Below are 19,168 nucleotides of genomic sequence, written 5' to 3' on the forward strand. Positions count from 1 at the left end.
TGTTAGACGTTTGTGTCTGTATGTGGATGTCTATTTGTGAGTGTGTGTGTGTGTGTGTGTGTGTGTGTGTGTGTGTGTGTGTGTGTGTGTGTGTGTGTGGTGTGTGTATTATAAGTGTGTGTTTGTTATAAATGTGTTACTAGTGTGTCTTATAGCTGTGTGTGTGTGTGTGTGTGTGTGTGTGTGTGTGTGTGAGAGAGAGAGGAGAGCGGGAATCAGTGTCAGCTTCTCTGTGTCCGGTAGGGGGCGCGCTCTCTACTCTCCTCTGTCCACCTGCAGTGCTCATTGTGTCCGTGCGGCGGCGCTGTGAGGCCGGTCCCGCTGGAACACGTCTGTGAGTGTGAGTCCCGGGGGCTGGAGCGCAGGATGGCGGCGGTCGGTGCTGCTGCTGCAGCTGCTGAGGCCGAGTCGTCGGACAGTGAACCGGAGCAGGAGCACGGGTCCCCGCAGAAACTCATCCGGAAGGTCTCCACGTCCGGTCAGATCCGCAGCAAGGTAATAAAACACGTGCGTTTGTGTGTTTTGTGTCGCTTTCCAAAGAGGAGAAAGCGCTTGAGACCCCCAGCGGCCCGTCCGAGATCCGCGACATTTCCTGCGTGTCCAGAGCCTCCGGTACCGACCGACACCGGTCGCGGAGACAAGCGTGTGTGAATGTAACGGGACCGCGCGGCTCTGTGATGAACGGGCTGTGCGCGCGCGCGTGTGTTCGGGTGAATTGCAACATTGTAACTGTTCGTTCGGAATTCCGGAGTTCGAAAAAAATGATACATTGTAGCGTTTTCAGTTCCGCGGAATCTCCGTGGTTACAATGACACAAATTCCCTTACTTAACACCACCGTGCTCTCTGACTTCCTGCAGTTATTGTACTACAGTAAAACTGTGGTGAAAACATTAATGATAATTAAAATGTATGTTTATTTCACAAGTAGCTTGAAATATAAGGGTTGTTTTGGTGTGAAACGGTTTTCCGCGGTTCATTTATAACTTGAGACAGCATTATCAGCACGTCTGGTCCTCGGTTCATTTTAGAAGCTCACACAGGAAAATAACATTACCTCTGCTAAACACAGTTTGTGTCCAGACACCATAGTTACAACATATATTAATTATTACTGTAAAACTGCAATTATATACACATATATCATTGCTTAAAATATCAAAAGCAGTTTCAAAAGTAGTTGGTGTAAAGCGGTTTTCCGCGGTTTATTTACTAGACAGCATTATCTTCACGTCTGGACATCGGTTCCTTTTACAAGCTCAGACAAGAAAAAATACCTCTGCGAAACATAGCTTAAGTCCAGACACCGTAGTTACAACATGCATTAATTATTACTGTAAAACTGAAGTAAAAAGTTCAGGAAAAAAAAAAAAAAAAAAAAAAAAAAAAAWATATATATATATATATATATATATATATATATATATATATATATATATATATATATATATCAGCTTCATGTGTTTATGTTCTGTTATTTCACTTAAAAGGCAACGAAAACAATGTATTCGTCACTATAGAAGTAAAATTTCTTGTTCGACAAAAATTATAATTTTAGAAGAAAATATCAAATAGCATTTAGAGATTTTTGCATCTAAACTGAGTGTGTGTGTGTGTGTGTGTGTGTGTGTGTGTGTGTGTGTGTGTACTTTTGTGTGCGTGTGTGTGTGTGTGTGTGTGTGCGCGCACACTAATCTTTGTGTTTGAATTTGTGTGCATGTGTGTGTTTGTCTGTGTGTGCATGCACGCGTATGTGTGTGTGTGTGTGTGTGTGTGTGTGTGTGTGTGTGTGTGTGTGTGTGTGTGTGTGTTTGGGTGTGGGCTTGCATGTGTTTGTGTGTTTGTGTGTGTGTGTGCACAAAACAGCACTATCTCTAGCTTCATTTTAGAGCTCTGACAAGAAAAAAGTACCTCTGCTAACCACAGCCTGTGTCTGACACCTGTTACAACATACAATAATTATTTCTGTAAAACTGAGGTCAAAAAATAAAATAAAATGAATAAATTTGAGTGATTTATTTACTACTTAAAATATCAAAAGTAGATAAAAATATTTCCGTTGTTTTGGTGTAAATTAGTTTTTTGTGGTTCATATATATCTGGATGTCAATTCATTTTACAAGCTCAGACAATAAATAAAGCATACCATATTAACCATAGCTTGTGTCCGACATGATGCTTACAACATACATTAATTATTACTGTAAAACTGAGATAAAAATAGAAATAATAAAAAATATACATTTATTTATTTTTTAATAACAAAATGTCAAAAGTAGCTTCAGATTTATTCATTGTTTTGGTGTATATCTGGTTCATATATATTTGGTGCTTTCTATGGTTAATATACAGTTGAAGTCAGAATTATTAGCCCCCCTGTTTAATTTGTTCCCCAATTTCTGTTTAATGGAGAGCAGTTTTTTTTCAACACATTTCAAAACATAATAGTTTAATAACTCATCTCTAATAAATGAATTATTTTATCTTTGCCATGATGACAGTAAATAATATTAGACTAGATATTCTTCAAGACACTTCTATACAGCTTAAAGTGAGATTTAAAGCCTTAACTAGGTTAAATAGGTTAACTAGGCAGGTTAGGGTAATTAGGCAAGTTATTGTATGACGATGGTTTGTTCTGTAGTTTATCGGAAAAAGAATTAGCTTAAAGGGGTTAAAAATTTTGTCCCTAAAATGTTTTTAAAAATTAAAAAGTTTTATTATAACTGAAATAAAACAAATAAGACTTTCTTCCGAGGAAAAAACCTTATCACACATACTCTGAAAATTTCCTTGCTCTGTTAAAAATAAAAAATAAATCAATGGGGGCTAATAATTCTGACTTCAACTGTATATATATATATATATATATATATATATATATATATATATATATATATATATATATATATATATACATACAATAAGATGTTTATTTATTTTACAAGCTCAGACAATTAAAAAATAGACGCTTATCATAACTTGTGTCCGACATTATAGTTACAACATACATGAGTTATTACATTAAAACTGAGATAAAAATATAAATAATGAAAAATACATCTATATTTATGTTTTAAATAACTTAAAATATAAAAAGCAGCTTTAAATATATTCATTGTTTTGGTTTAAAACTGTTCTATAAGGTTCATATATACAGTTGAAGTTGAATTACTAGCCCTCTGAATTATTCGAGCCCCTGTTTATTTTTCCCCCCAGTTTCTGTTTAACGGAGAGATTTTTTTCAGCACATTTCTAAACATAATAGTTTTAATAACTCATCTCTAATAACTGATTTATTTTATCTTTGTCATGATGACAGTAAATAATATTTGACTAGATGTTTTTTGTGACACTTCAATACAGCTTAAAGTGACATTTAAAGGCTTAACAAGGTTAACTAGGTTAACTAGGCAGGTTAGGGTAATTAGGCAAGTTATTGTATAACGATGGTTTGTTCTGTGGAATATTGAAAAAAATTACCCTTAAGGGGCTAATAATTTTGACCTTAAAATGGTGTTGAAAAAATTAAGAACTGCTTTTATTCTAGCCGAAATAAAACAAGACTAAGACTTTCTCCTGAAGATAAAATATTATCAGACATACTGTGAACAATTCCTTGCTCTGTTAAACATCATTTAGGAAATATTCAAAAACATTTTTAAAAAATTCAAAGGGGGGCTAATAATTCTGACTTCAACTGTATGTCTATTTGTCTGGACGTCTGTTCATTTTACAAGCTCACACAAGAAAAAATAACTTGACCACAGCTTGAGTCCACACAATATGTTTATAACATACATTAATTATTACAGTAAAACCGAGGTTAACTTAAGCGTCAACAAGAAATATTAAATAAAATGAGAATATTTGCAATGTGACATTTGCATTTGTGTAAAAATAGCCGCAGTTCCTCACAGATGTGGTTTAGGTGTTGAATAATGAGTTATGTTCACCATTCACACGTACTAAATATTTGCCAGTCAGATTGATGTTGACATTTTGAGCTTGTTCCGCTAGATAAAGTGATAAGAGCCTCCTACATAAGAGCAGATTTCACTTCCTAAAAGTTCGATGTTTGCCATTTTGACAGATTTATCAGATTTATGCAGTGATGCTTTATGATATCACGTCGATGTGTGTGTAATTACCACCCCATCTTCGAAATCATGCCTACGCTTTCTGCAAACATCTGTTAAGCAGCTGTTTTCTGTGTTTTGAGTTATTTTTAGCTCTGTGGTTAGGATGCAGCAATTTTGCAGTTATCATTAGCTTAGCAGGAAAAGCATTGCGATAATGAGAGATCGTCCCCTGTAATCGTCTCTGTATGATTAGTGAGATCAAACACACGATGTGACAGATGATGCTCTGTTGCGCAGGACGGACCGGAGATGATCCCTGTGTGTGCTGATTATATTTGATGCTTTAATATCTTTTATCGTTGTAGTTTATCCAATAACAGCATTAAATAATAATAGTAACAGATATTATTTTTATATGCCATATTTTATGATGAATACATATAATATTTAAAACACTTGGTCATCGTTATTATATTCTCATACAGTAAAAAATGCTGATATGCCGTTTGTAATGATCTTAATATTATTTATTACTGTTTAACCAAATCATATTTATTTCAGAATGTATTATTATTATTATTATTAGTAGTAGTAGTAGTAGTAGTAGTAGTAGTACTATTTCATAATTTACATCATTTAAATGCTATAATTAATATTGATAATATTGAAATATCATTATTATATTCTTATCCAATAATAAGTTTTAAAAATGTTATTATTAAGATCATTATTATTATATTATTTATTAGTATTTTTGTTTTTTAATACTATTATTATTATTGTTGTTATTAATGTTATTATAATAACATTAGTAATGTTTCTTAATTTATATAAACCATAGTTAATTATTAATATTGATAACACTTGAAAATACCTGGTTATCATTATTATATGCAATAATGATGAAAATTCCTTCTATAATATTTGTAAAAGATGATTTTATTATTAATATTGATAAAATTAATTATGCAATATTCATGAAAAATCTTAATATACGGTTTGTAATGATCTTAATATTATGTAGTACTACAAAATTATATTTTTCCATAATTCATTATTATCATTATTATTATTATAACAGGAGTACTATTTCATAATTTATATAAAATATTTGATAATCAATATTGATAATATTTTATATACTTGGTTATCAATATATATTCTTATTCAATCATAGTAAAAAAAATCTTAATATAATATAAAGATCTTAATATTTAGTACTACTGTTTAACCAAATTTTCTCATCATGATTTACTTGTCAGACTCCAATAACAGCATGTATTTTTTACATTTTTAATATTATTATTATTATTGATGTTATTATAACAACAGTGGTACTATTTCTTAGGATCTTAATATTATTTAGTAATATTTAACCAAATCATGTTTTTTCACAATGTATTATTATTATTATTATTATTATTATTATTATTATTATTATTATTATTATTATTATAACAGGAGTACTATTTCATAATTCATATGAAATATTTTGTAATTAATATTGATAATATTTAATATACTTGGTTGTCATTATTATATTCTTATGCAATCATAAAAAAAAGCTTAATATAATATTTATTAAGATCTTAATATTTAGTATTACTGTTTAACCAAATAATATATTTTTCTCATCATGATTTACTTGTCAGACTCCATTTATTTTTAAAATTTTATTATTATTATTATTATTATTATTATTGTTATTATTATTATTATTATTATTAGTATTATTAATGTTATTATAACAACAGTAGTACTTTTTCTTAATTTATATAAACCATAATTTATAATTAATTTTGATAATATTTGAACATACCTGGTTATCATTATTATATTCTTATGCAATAAAGATGATAAATCCTATGATATTTTTGAATGATGATTGTATTATCAATATTGATAACATTTATTATGATTAATATTCTTAGTTGTCATTATTATATAATTATGCAATATTCATGAAAAGTCTTAATATAATTACTAAATTAATTTCCATAATAATAATAATAATAATAATAATAATAATAATAATTATTATTATTATTATTATTATTATAACAACAGTAGTATTGTTTCATAATATCCATGATCTAAATGTAAAAATGAATATTGACAGTATTTAAACATCATTATCATACTCTTGTGCAATAATTTTATAACATTTGTAATGATCTTAATATTTTGCAGTACTATTTAACCAAATAATATTTTTTCACAATTTATTATTATTATTTTTTTAAACAGTAGTACTATTTCATAATTTATATAATTCAAATATAAAAATTTATATTTATAATATGAAAATATTAATATTATATTCTGCAATAATAATTTTTAAATAATATTTTTTCATAATATATTATTATTATTATTATTATTATTAATATTATAACAACAGTAGTACTCTATAATACTATACATCATTTATATAGATTAAATATTATAATTGTTATTGATAACATTTAATATAATTGGTTATCATTTTTACATTCTTATGCAATAATAATAAAAAATCTTCATATAAATTAATATAATATAAGAAAAAATATAATATTTGTAATGATCTTGTGTTACTATTTAACTAAATAATGTCTTTTAGTAACAATTAAAAATTTACCACAACATTTGTACTTCATCATTAATGTAAACCATATTTTATGAGTAATATTGAACATATTGATATTATAATAATCAATATTAATAATAAACAATTAATATTGATTATTTACTTGGTTGTCATTATTATCTAATTATGCAATATTCATGAAAAATTTAATGAGCTTAATATTATGTAGTACTATTTAACCAAATCATATTTTTTCATTATTATTATTATTGTTGTTGTTTTTGTTGTATCATCAGTAGTACTATTTCACAATTTGTATAAATTAAATGTTATAATTAATATTCATAATATGTGTACTTGTGTGTACTTGGGTATTATTATTATATTCTTATGCAATAATAATAATAAATCTTAATATAATATTTGTAATGATCTTGTGTTGCTATTTAACTAAATAGTATATTTTATTAACAGTTAATGTATTTATTTATTTATTTATTATATTTATTTGAAACAAATTTCGTTTGGTATACTTTGTTGTTTATTTTAATGTAATTTTGTTTGTCAATTATCTACAAAATAGACAGGAATGTTTGAGTTGAAGTTTAAAACAAGGTCCGCTTATAGGCCTTTGCACAAACTGACAAACTGGTCTGTTAAATAAAAGATTAATATGTATAAAATTACAGTGAAATATTCAGCTTCAGAATAGCCTGTATTAGGCCAAATCATTTTCTGTTAATGACAATTCATGTGGGCCGGGTCGTTCAGACAGCTCTCACAGTCATAAAGAAGACAGAGTTACAGTAAAAGTGTGGCGCTCAGTGTAAATTATGTCACAGGGCTTATTTTTAGCTTCAGAGTTCCTTGAAGTGGACGTGTGTGTGTGTGTGTGTGTGTGTGTGTGTGTGTGTGTGGTTGGGTGAGCAGCAGATGCATTACTGTGGTCCGTCTGCAGTGTGTGTGTGTGTGTGTGTGCAAATACATTAGTGCACTGTGGACCTACTGGAGTTTCTGTGTTTGTATTCGAGTGAGTTTGTGTGCAAATTCATTAGTGCACACCGTCTGCTGTGTGCGTGTGTGTGCGCGCGTGTGTGTGTGTGTGTAGATGCATTAGTGTGCTTCCTCTACTGTGTGTTCAATTCAATTCAGCTTTATTTGTGTAGCGCTTTTACAGTGTAGATTGTGTCAAAGCAGCTTCACATAGAAGATTATAGTAGATTGAAACCGTGTAGTCCAGTGTTCAGAGTTTAAGTTCAGTTCAGTTCAGTTTAGTTCAGTTCAGTGTGATTTCATTTTCACTGCTGGGAGTCCAAAAACTGAAGAGTAAATCCATCGATGCGCAGCTCTACAAGTCCCGAACTATGCAAGCCAGTGGCGACCGCGACAAGGAAAAAACTTCACCAATTGGCGAAAGTGAAGTATCAAAAAAAACTGGAGAGGAACCAGACTCAGTTGGGCACGACCATTTCTCCACTGGCCAAACGTCCTGTGCAGAGCTGCAGTCTAGGTGGCTGGAGAACGCTGGATGTGTGTGTGTGTGTGTGTGTGTGTGTGTGTGTGTGTGTGTGTGTGTGTGTGTGTGTGTGTGCAGATCTCCGTCTGCAGTGTGTGTGGTGGAGGCTCTGCTGGAATCATCTGTATAGTGAGAAGTGTGTGTGTGTGTGTGTGTGTGTGTATGACTGTGCAGGATGAGAAAGGTCAGGCTTCAGATGGCTTTCGGCCTCTTTGACTCTGAGGTGAATGATGAAAGCGCAGTGAATGCAGGTGTGTGTGTGTGTGTGTGTGTGTGTGTGTGTGTGTGTGTGTGTGTGTGTGTGCAGAGTGACCGCAGGCTCTGCTCACCCAAAAGGTCATGCCGGACCCTTCACTGAGGCTCTGTCTGCATTATGCTCCTATGCTGCATTATGAAAGGTCATATTTTGGATTTGTGGGTCTCCAACAGGCTGAAATACGCAGAGTCCAAAACACTTTCATTGTCTGATAACAAGCATTTATTTGAGCTGATTAATCCAATGACCCAGTCTGTTGTGATTGGTCTGATGACCCAGTTTGTCGTGATTGGTCTAGTGACCCATTCTGTTGTAATTGGTCCAATGACCCAGTCTGTCGTGACTGGTCTGATGACCCAGTTTGTCGTGATTGGATCGATGACCTGGTCTGTTATGATTGGTCTGATGACCCAGTCTGTTGTGATTGGTCCAATGACCCAGTCTGTAGTGATTGGTCCAATGACCCAGTCTGTTGTGATTGGTCCAATGACCCAGTCTGTAGTGATTGGTCCAATGACCCAGTCTGTAGGGATTGGTCCAATGACCCAGTCTGTAGTGATTGGTCCAATGACCCAGTCTGTAGTGATTGGTCCAATGACCCAGTCTGTAGTGATTGGTCCAATGACCCAGTTTGTTGTGTTTGGTCCAATGGCCCAGTTTGTTGTGATTGGTCTAGTGACCCATTCTGTTGTAATTGGTAAAATGACCCAGTCTGTCGTGACTGGTCCGATGACCCAGTTTGTCGTGATTGGATCGATGACCTGGTCTGTTATGATTGGTCTGATGACCCAGTCTGTTGTGATTGGTCCAATGACCCAGTCTGTTGTTATTGGTCCAATGACCCAGTCTGTAGTGATTGGTCCAATGACCCAGTCTGTTGTGATTGGTTTATTGACCCAGTCTGTTGTGATTGGTCTGATGACAGTCTATTGGGTTGTGATTGGTTCAATGACCCATTCTGTTTTGCTTGGTCTGATGACCCAGTCTGATGTGTTTGGGCTGATGACCCAGTCTGTTGGGTTTGGGCCGATGACTTAGTCTGTTGTGTTTGAGCCGATGACCCAATCTGTTGTGATTAGTTGCGACTGTTGCATCAGGATTGGTCTGATGACCCAGTCTGTTTGCATTGTGATTGGTCTGATGACCCAGTCTGTTGTGTTTGGGTCGATGACCCAGTCTGTTGTGTTTGGGCCGATGACCCAATTTGTTGTGATTAGTTGCGACTGTTGCATCGGGATTGGTCTGATGACCCAGTCTGTTTGCATTGTGATTGGTCTGATGACCCAGTCGATTGTGTTTGGCCTAATGACTCAGTCTGTTGCATTGTGACTGGTTCGATGACCCAGTCTGTTGTGATTCGTGAACTGTGTTCAGCATGTGATGGAAAGAAACGCGCATCAAGCAGAGTATATAGCTGCGTCCGAAATTGCATACTATATAGTACACTAAAACAGAATATCAGAATTGATAGTATTGGAAAAACAGTATGTGAGCAGTCCCCACATGACCCACTACTTCCAGCAAGATTCTTAAGTGTGCATCTGATGGATGCAACGCTATCCCATATTGCACCGTGAGAGAATTCATAAAAGGGAGTGAAGCAATGCAGCTTACGATGGTAGGTCACTTGATAGTGAAAAATGACGGATGTAGAACGTCTGAACTCTAGTCATACTACTCAAATTCATACTATATAGAACACACTTTCCTAACAGTCATGTAGTACATTCAAATTCATATGTAGCACATACTCGGGTAGTAGGGGATTTTGGACGCAGCCTATGTGTGAGCTCAATGCAGGAATGCATTAAATCAATTAAGTTAAACAGCAGCATATTGCTCTATTCTGAACCATAACCCCAACTAATAACATTGACACACGTTCAGTATGCATACTTACCTTTATATGTGAGAGAATCAACATCAGCCTCTCAGCTCTCAGAACACAGTAAACACAGTGTATTTCTGCACACACACACACACACACACACACACAAACACACACACAACATAATCTGAACCGAATGAATGAACCGCCAACTATTCCAGCATGTGTTTTACACAACGGATGCCCTTCCAGCTGCAACCCATCATTGGGAAACACCCATACACACACTCATTCGCGCACACACACTCATACACTACTGCCAATTTAGTTCATCAATTCCCCTATAGTGCATGTGCTTAGTCTGTGGGGGTAACCGGAGCACCTGGAGGAAACCCACGCCAACACGGGGAGAACATGCAAACTCCACACAGAAATGCCAACTTGCCCAGGCGGGACTCGAACCAGCAACCTTCATCCTGTGAAGCCACAGGTTGTAGGTAGTGACTGTATCTCTGAATGCTGGCATGTTGATGTCAGTGGTGTGTGCGCGCGTGTGTGCGTGTGTGTGTGTGTGTGTGTGTGTGTGTTAGAGTTAGCGTGTGGTGAGGAAATGACTCTATTATCAGCAGCAGGGCTCAGCGTGAGCTATTTCTGGAGCGTTTCTCCAAGACTGAAGCGCAGCACAAACAGGTCAAGCTTCCTGTGGCTCATCTCACTCATGCTTGTGTGTGTGTGTCTGTGTGTGTGTGTGTGTGTGTACGTGTTTGTGTGGGTGTGAGTGAGTGAGTGCATGGATGTGTGTGTGTGTGCACATGTATGCATGTGTGTGTGTGTGTTTATGGACATGCATATATATGTGTGCATGTATGAGTTTGTGTATGCGCACGCATTTGAGTTTGCGCATGTGTGTGTGTTCGTGCACATGCATATTTGAGTGGGTGTGTAGTTTATTTGGGTATTTTTTGAATCAGAAAAAGTCTATATTAACAAAAAAAAAAACATTTCGGTTCATAAATGTAAGTAATAAAAATATACATTTTTATGTTTTCTCCACATTCCCTCCAATATTTTTTTTGCGGTCTGCGAGTTTCTAGTATTCATTCATTCATTCATTCATTCAACCATGGAGAACGCACGTAAATAAACACTCTTGCTTTTGCACTCCTTTATTTCGCACACTGTCAGAACAGCTTCTCTCCCATGGTGCACGTCAGAACTGAAAATTCTGTGCGGCTGCCACAAGGGGGCGTATTCCGACAGTCGTGTCCAAATGTCGTGTGCAGTGGAAAGGCGGCTTTTGCTGATGTTAACTTATACTTTTTTACTTTTACTCGAGTAACTTTTAAGATCGTTACTTTTACTTTTACATGAGTAAAAACTTCTGCAGGGTATACTTGGAGTTTTACTTGAGTATAGATTTTGGATACTCTACCCACCTCTGATCTTTTTATTATATGGAGTTAACAAATAAAATTCCCTTGCTTTTTAACTACTATTAACGTTGTAATTTTGTAATAAATCTGACTTTATTGATTGTTGATATAAATCCATGGTCCCACTTTATATTAAATGGCCTTAACTAATATGTACTTACACAGGAATTAATAGTTTGTTACACTGTACTTATTGTGTAAATACATGTATTTACTGTGTACTTATGCTTGATTAAATACATGCATGTAATTACATCTGTAATTAACTTTTGTAACTACATTTGTAAATACACTGTTGACCATCACCTTAACCCATCCGTTAACCTACCCGTACCACTAAACCTGTCCATAACCCACCCTCTATCCCAACTCAAAAGCACCACAAGTGTTCTCAAATACATTATAAACACAGTAAGTACATTGTATTTATTTTTTGATGTAAGTACATAGTAGTTAAGGACACTTAATATAAAGTGGAACCAAATCCATTGACTAACATTTACTCGAGCACTAAGAAGTGTGTGGATATGCATGCATTGTCTTGTCAGTGTGCATGTGTGTGTGAGCTCCAGTAACAGGTGCCTTCAGTGACAGAGAAAGGCCTTTTGCAGTCAGCGGAAACCAGCATCTATGTGTGTGCGTGTCTATCTGTCTGCCTGTGTGTGTGTATGTGCGTGTAGTTCTCATGTCGGTCAGTCGTCTCTTGCTCTGTCTGCTGTCTGATGGATTGCTCTAAAGCGCAGGTTAGTGTGTGTTTCTCTCCGTCTGCTATGTGTGTGATGTGACATCTTGAGTCACACACTCTGCTCTGATGTTTTGCCGAGTGTGTGAAGCTGATCTGAGGATTTCACTCATTCGTTTGCAGCTTGTGTGTTCATTGATGCACATTTATTTAAAGTGTTTGCGTGCGTTTATAGATCTAAGATTTATCTGACACATGTTAAACATCAGCGGCACGGTGGCTCAGTGGTTAGCACTGTGGCCTAACAGCAAGAAGGTTGCTGGTTCGAGCTGGGTCAGTTGGCATTTCTGTGTGGAGTTTGCATGTTCTCCTCATGTTAATGTGGGTTTTCTCTGGGTGCTCCGGTTTCCCCCACAATCCAAACACATGTGCTATAGGGGAATTGATTAACCAAATTGGCCTTAGTGTATAAGTGTGTGTGTAAATGGGTGTGTATGGGTGTTTCCCAGTACTGGGTTGTGGCTGGAAGGGCATCCGGCTTAGTCCCCTTATTAATCACGGGTCGCCACAGCGGAATGAACCGCCAACTTATCCAGCATATGTTTTACGCAGCAGATGCCCTTCTGGCCGCAACCCATCACTGGGAAACACCCATACACTCTCATTCACACTCATACACTATGGACAATTTAGCCTACCCAATTTCCCCATAGTGCATCTGTTTGGACTGTGGGGGAAACAGGAGCACCCGGAGGAAACCCATGCCAACACGGGGAGAACATGCAAACTCCACACAGAAATGACAACTGGCCCAGCCGAGGCTCAAACCAGAGATCTTCTTGCTGTGAGGCTACAGTGCTAACCACTGCGCCACCCTATATATACTTTATATTTTTAATAATTTCATTTTAATGCCATTTTTTCGGTTGAGTGCTCTTGTAATATATTTATTTTACCGAAATTGTGTTTATATTTGAATTTAGTGTCCACATTAAAGGGGTTTGTTGGTATTTTGGGTGAAATGTTTATAAAAATTCCCTTAAAAGTAAATTATTTCTGTGTTTAATATCTCCTCAGCTGGATTATCAGATTTATGTGGGTGTATTTATAATTTATTGATCATTAATATTTCAAGTGCAAGTTCATTTATTTATAGAGCACATTTGAAAAGCAGTCACAAGACTGACCAAACTGCTGTGCATAAGACAAGGTAAACATCAAAAGACAGAATATAAAAACATAGAAATAAAGCAAGAGAAACGTCTGTAAAAATGTTAAAAAGTAGCAGCAGAAAGGACTAATAAAATCATCCTAAAAAGCCAGGCTAAAAAGGTGTCATACATAATTAAACTCTGCTGCTATTTTGGGATTTCCGGCTGGATTTTGCCTACCTAAATTTAAAAGCTTCCCAAATCCACATGCAGAGGTGTAAATGCAAAAATTTGGTGTCATTTTTTAAGAAAACCCTTTGAATTTTCATAAAACACTATTGAAAGTGTTTAAAATATCTGTATATGTTGTCTGTGCAGGGCTCGAAATTGCAACCAATTTGGTCGCGTATGCGCCTGAAATTTAAGCTATGCCACCTCATAATATATATTGGGAGCATTCGTGCGACAGCATGTAATGGTTGTAGTGCGACCTGTTTTTTTTTATTTCTAAAAACGTGGTAAAATCAGTTTTCCGTGCCGCTATATTGGTTCATATTAGCTGTCAGTCGACAGGGCGGGAGCTTTTGTGACCGCGGGGAATGCAAACGGCTGAAGAGTGAAAAGTACACTGAATCTCGATGCGTTGCATGCGCTGCAGGTTCAGCCAACACAATCTCACAGCAATTCGTAACTTTTTCATACGTTTCCTCGTGAGATCAGGCTGCAACACGCAAATGTCTGCTAAATGCTTGTAGTTTCTGCCAACTTGACTCTACACCATAACTTTTCAATTCAGATGGATGGGGCAACCATTACTGCATCCAAAATGGTGAAAAGCCTTGGAGTAACGACTGATGACCAACTAAACTTCTCTGACCACATTTCTAGAACCGCTTGATCGTGCAGATTCGCACTCTATAACATCAGAAAGGTCCGACCCTTCTTATCTGAACATGCAGCTCAACTCCTGGTTCAAGCTCTTGTTCTCTCCAGACTGGATTACTGCAACTCTCTACTAGACGGGCTTCCAGCTAACTCTATCAAGCCTCTTCAACTGCTCCAGAATGCAGCAGCACGAGTGGTCTTCAATGAACCTAAACGAGCACATGTCACTCCGCTGCTAGTCCGTTTGCACTGGCTGCCAGTTGCTGCTCGCATCAAATTCAAAGCTCTGATGTTTGCCTACAAAGTGACTTCTGGCCTTGCTCCTTCTTATCTGCTCTCACTTCTGCAGATCTATGTGCCCTCCAGAAACTTGCGTTCTGTGAATGAACATCGCCTCGTGGTTCCATCCCAAAGAGGGAAGAAAACACTTTCGCGAACGCTCACGCTCAATCTGCCCAGTTGGTGGAATGAACTCCCTAACTGCATCAGAACAGCAGAGTCACTCGCTACTTTCAAGAAACCACTAAAAACTCAACTGTTTAGTCTCCACTACACTTCCTAATCTGTAATTGCCTCTTTGAATATCACACTAACTGTACAAAAAAAAAAAAAAAAAACTAATACTACTAATACTTCCCTTCTTAGACTTTACAGACCTGAAACTTGCCTTTAGTAATTATTCATTGTTGCTCTTAGTTGTGTAAATTGCTTCCTTGTCCTCATTTGTAAGTCGCTTTGGATAAAAGTGTCTGCTAAATGACTAAATGTAAATGTAAATGTAAAACACCATCACCAAAGAAGCTTGCCTTTACTGAGTTTACACTGATGCAGGTTATAACAACGAACAGTATTGCGCCGGTGGTCATCGGGAGAATCCTGCTCTGCCCTCCTCATATTGGTCCTGCTGACTCGCATGCTTTTCCACAAACACAGAAAGATGTAATTCAGTGTGTAACGAGGCTGAGCATTAAAACGACACAAACTGAAACCAAAACTTTTAAAAGTGAGACTTTTCTTTCTTTCTTTTTTCCGTTCTTTCATGTGGTGTATATGATTTTTCTATTTAATTACTGAAGACTGCTTTGCAGCCTTCAGTATTGAATTGAATGATTTCTTATATTATTTTGTTTGTTTTGTAGCTGAAATATTTAATAAATTGACATGCATATAAAAACAATAGTGCAAATAAACACCTAAAAAGGGTGCTTTTTGTATTTTTTTTTTTATAAACTCAAATTTGAGAGTGTAGCTTTTAGGTTGTGTGTGGTCTAGCGTGCTGTAATTAATGTTGGTGGTTCCTGCACATGTCTGTAATCATAGGAAAAAAGAAAAATGTCTCCACCATAATCTATGCAAAAGTTCTTGCATTTCAACTGATGAGAGGTGCTGTACAAGCCACAGAGATCGATCATTGTTTTCATATTTCACTATTCTTTTGTCTGATCAAACATAATTCACTGTTTTTGGACCACATCAGACATATAAAAGGATTACTTATGCACATCACCTCAAAAACAGAGGAGAATGGCCCTGAAGCGCACAGCATAAGGTAAGAGATGACAGCTGTCTGTGCTATCTGGGGCTGCTTATTGATCATAAATGTATTGTTTACACTTCTGCGCCATGGAAACACCGCGATTCATTCAACAACTGTTTGATATGTGAATATAACTCAGTTAAATGAATGCTAGAACTGTATGAGCACCGGCAAGAGCTTTCATTTGAGCTATAACTTGTACATGTGTCATATGAAAAAATATGAAAATGAACCAATGTAAAACACCCAGCTCGAGTATCCAAAATACTGTGTATTTAAGTGTAAATAACTTTTGTACAGTAGAATAAAAACCAAAGTGATGCATATGTGCATGAAATATAGATTCTACACTTTCAAACGACACCGCTTACTGGGGTCTGGAGGAATGCTGGCCCTTTAAATTTTAAAGCGAGAGTCGATGTCACGGACCCACACCGGGTCTGCAGAGTTTTACTGGTGAAGAGGTGATTTAAGAATGGATAGTGATGGAGCCAAGGGGCAAGGTGATCCACAACCGAGGACCCGCCGCAGAGAAAGCTCTGTCCCCTCGGCGTTTCAGCCTGGGCTGAGGAACTGAAAGAAGATTCTGATCACTTGATCTAAGAGATCTCGCATGAGTGTAAAAATGAAGCAGCTCTGAGAGATAGGATGGGGCTAGATTATGGAGGGATTTATAGACCAGTAAAAGCACTTTAAAATCAATTCTGTATGGCACAGGCAGCCAATGAAGGCCTCTGATACATCTCTTACAGCAAATCAAAATCACTATTACTGCAGTGTTCTGTTCACTATTTGTCAGTATGCTGAGACTGAGATGTCAGATGAGATGTGTGTGTGTGTGTGTGTGTGTTTACTCTGTTCATTATAGTTGATTCGTGGTGCTTCACTGTGGTGTAATGATGAGTTGAGTAATCGTGGATGAAGCTCAGATTTAGTAGAGATGTGGGCTTCCTGTCAAGTTTCTGGAGCTCTGCTGCTCTCTTCAGGACTAAAGAGAGACTGCAGGCTGAGAGAGAGAGAGAGAGAGAGAGAGAGAGAGAGAGAGAGAGTGTGTGTGTGTGTGTGTGTGTGTGTGTGTGTGTGTATGTGTGTGTTTGTGCATTTTTCTCATCTGTGTATATGTGTATATAGCGAGTGTATGTGTGTGTGTGTGTGTGTGTGTGTGTATTACTGTCTCTGTAACTGTTACTCTGTGTGTGTGTGTGTGTGTGTGTGTGTGTGTGTTTTTCTGTTTGTGTTTTTCTGTGTGTGTGTGTGTGTTTCTGTTTGTGTTTTTTCTCTGTGTGAGTGTGTTAAATTCTTTGTGTGTTTTTCAAATGTGTGTCTAAGTTTTGTGTTTATGTGTGTGTGTTTGTGTGTGTGTTTATTTCTCTGTGTGTCTATGTTTTGCGTGTGCGTGCGTGTGTGTGTGTGTGTGTGTGTGTGTTTGTTTCTTTGTGTTTCCATGTTTTGTGTGTGTGTTTATTTCTCTGTGTATCTATGCTGATTGTGTGTGTGTTTGTGTGTTTTTATTTTTTTGTGTATCTGTTGTGTGTGTGTGTGTGTGTGTGTTTCTGTTTGTATTTTTCCGTGTGTTTAAGTGTGTGTGTGTATGTATGCATTTGTCTACGTGTGTGCGTTTCTTTGTGTTTGAGTGTTGATATTTGTGTGTATATGAATCTGATCATGTGTCTCTGTGTGTGTGTGTGTTTGTGCACTTTTCTCATCTGTGTATATGTGTATATAGTGCGTGCGTGTGTGTGTTTGTGTTTTTGTGTGTGTGTGTGAGAGAGAGAAAGGTTTTCTCCTTCTAAATATCAGTCCATTAAAGGTCTGAATGAGCTGTAATGTTGTGTAAAGAGCAGCAGGAGGAGGAGGAGGATGATGATGATGATGATGATGTTAAATACGTGAATGCATGAGGATGACTGGAAAGAATGGAATTTTCATCTCTCTCTCTCTCTCTCTCTCTCTCTCTCTCTCTCTCTCTCTCTCTCTCTCTGTCTCTCTCTTCATTCCAGACCATTCTGAAAGAGGGAAAGTTAATGAAACAGACCAATTTCCAGCGCTGGAAGAGGCGTTATTTCAAACTGCGGGGCAGAACACTGTACTACGCCAAAACAGCAAAGGTCTGTGCAGATCTACTCATTCATTGCTCATGTTTACATATTGTAATGTAATGTGTGTATTTATATAGTGCGTTTATTGTGCATGGCCATACACCCAAAGCACTTCACTATCATCAGGGGGGTCCCTTCACACCCCCACCAGTGTGCAGCATCCGCTTGGATGATGTGACTGCAGCCACAGGACAACGACACTAGTGCGCTCACCACACACCAGCTGTAGGTGGGGAGACCGTGATAGAGCCAATACAGTGAATGGGGATGATTGGGAGGGCATGATGGGAAAGGGCCGATGGAGGGACTTTGGCCAGGACACCGGGGTTACAGTACATCCCTGCTCTTTACCAGAAGTGCCATGGGATTATTAATGACCACAGAGAGTCGGTTTAATATCACACCCTCAAAGACGGCGCTCACTGACAGTATAGCATCCTCTTCACTATACTGGGGCATTAGGACTCACACAGACCGCAGGTTGAGCGCCCCCTGCTGGGCTCTCTAACACCACTTCTAACAGCAGTGTAGTATTCCCATGTGGTCTCCCATTCAGGTACTGATCAGTCCAGGCACATGCACACAACCTTTGCTGTGCACTTGCCCTTTTTAGTCTTGGATAGAAAGTGCTCTTCCAAAATGATCTGAAGTGCCCCTGATCCTGCTCTTTTATTCACTCATTCATTCATTCTATCACTCATTCAGTCATTCCTTCAATCCCTCATTCATTAAATCACTCATTCATTCATTGATTCATTCATTCAATCCCTCGTTTATTCATTGATTCATTCAATTACTCATTCATTCATTAATTAATTCATTCAATCCCTCGTTTATTCATTGATTCATTCAATTACTCATTCATTCATTGAACCACTCACTCGTTCATTTATTCATTCAATCACTCATTTATTCATCCTTTCATTCAATCACTCATTTATTCACTCACTCACTCACTCATTCATTCATTCAATCCCTTAATTATTCATTCTTACATTCAATCACTAATTTATTCAATCACTCATTCATTTATTGATTCATTCATTCATTCAATCCCTCATTTATTTATTTATTCATTCAACTACTGATTCATTAATTCATTCATTCAATTACTCATTCATTCGTTCATTC

General features: G+C 36.7%; 1 protein-coding gene across 2 annotated transcripts in view; it reads left to right on the plus strand.

Annotated features, from left to right (window-relative positions):
- Positions 1-342: 342 nt before the first annotated feature.
- dgkd (diacylglycerol kinase delta) overlaps positions 343-19,168 on the plus strand; it is an 86,201-nt gene continuing 67,375 nt past the window's right edge. For both annotated transcript variants that reach the window (XM_073924118.1, XM_073924119.1), the window contains exons 1-2: positions 343-495; positions 17,939-18,046. In XM_073924118.1, the coding sequence (XP_073780219.1) occupies positions 367-495; positions 17,939-18,046 (237 nt within the window). In that variant the 5' untranslated portion in view covers positions 343-366. The remainder of the gene's footprint in view (positions 496-17,938; positions 18,047-19,168) is intronic.

The sequence above is a fragment of the Danio rerio genome, chromosome 15 (genome assembly GCF_049306965.1).
Source record: "Danio rerio strain Tuebingen ecotype United States chromosome 15, GRCz12tu, whole genome shotgun sequence".
NCBI classification, from domain to species: domain Eukaryota; kingdom Metazoa; phylum Chordata; class Actinopteri; order Cypriniformes; family Danionidae; genus Danio; species Danio rerio.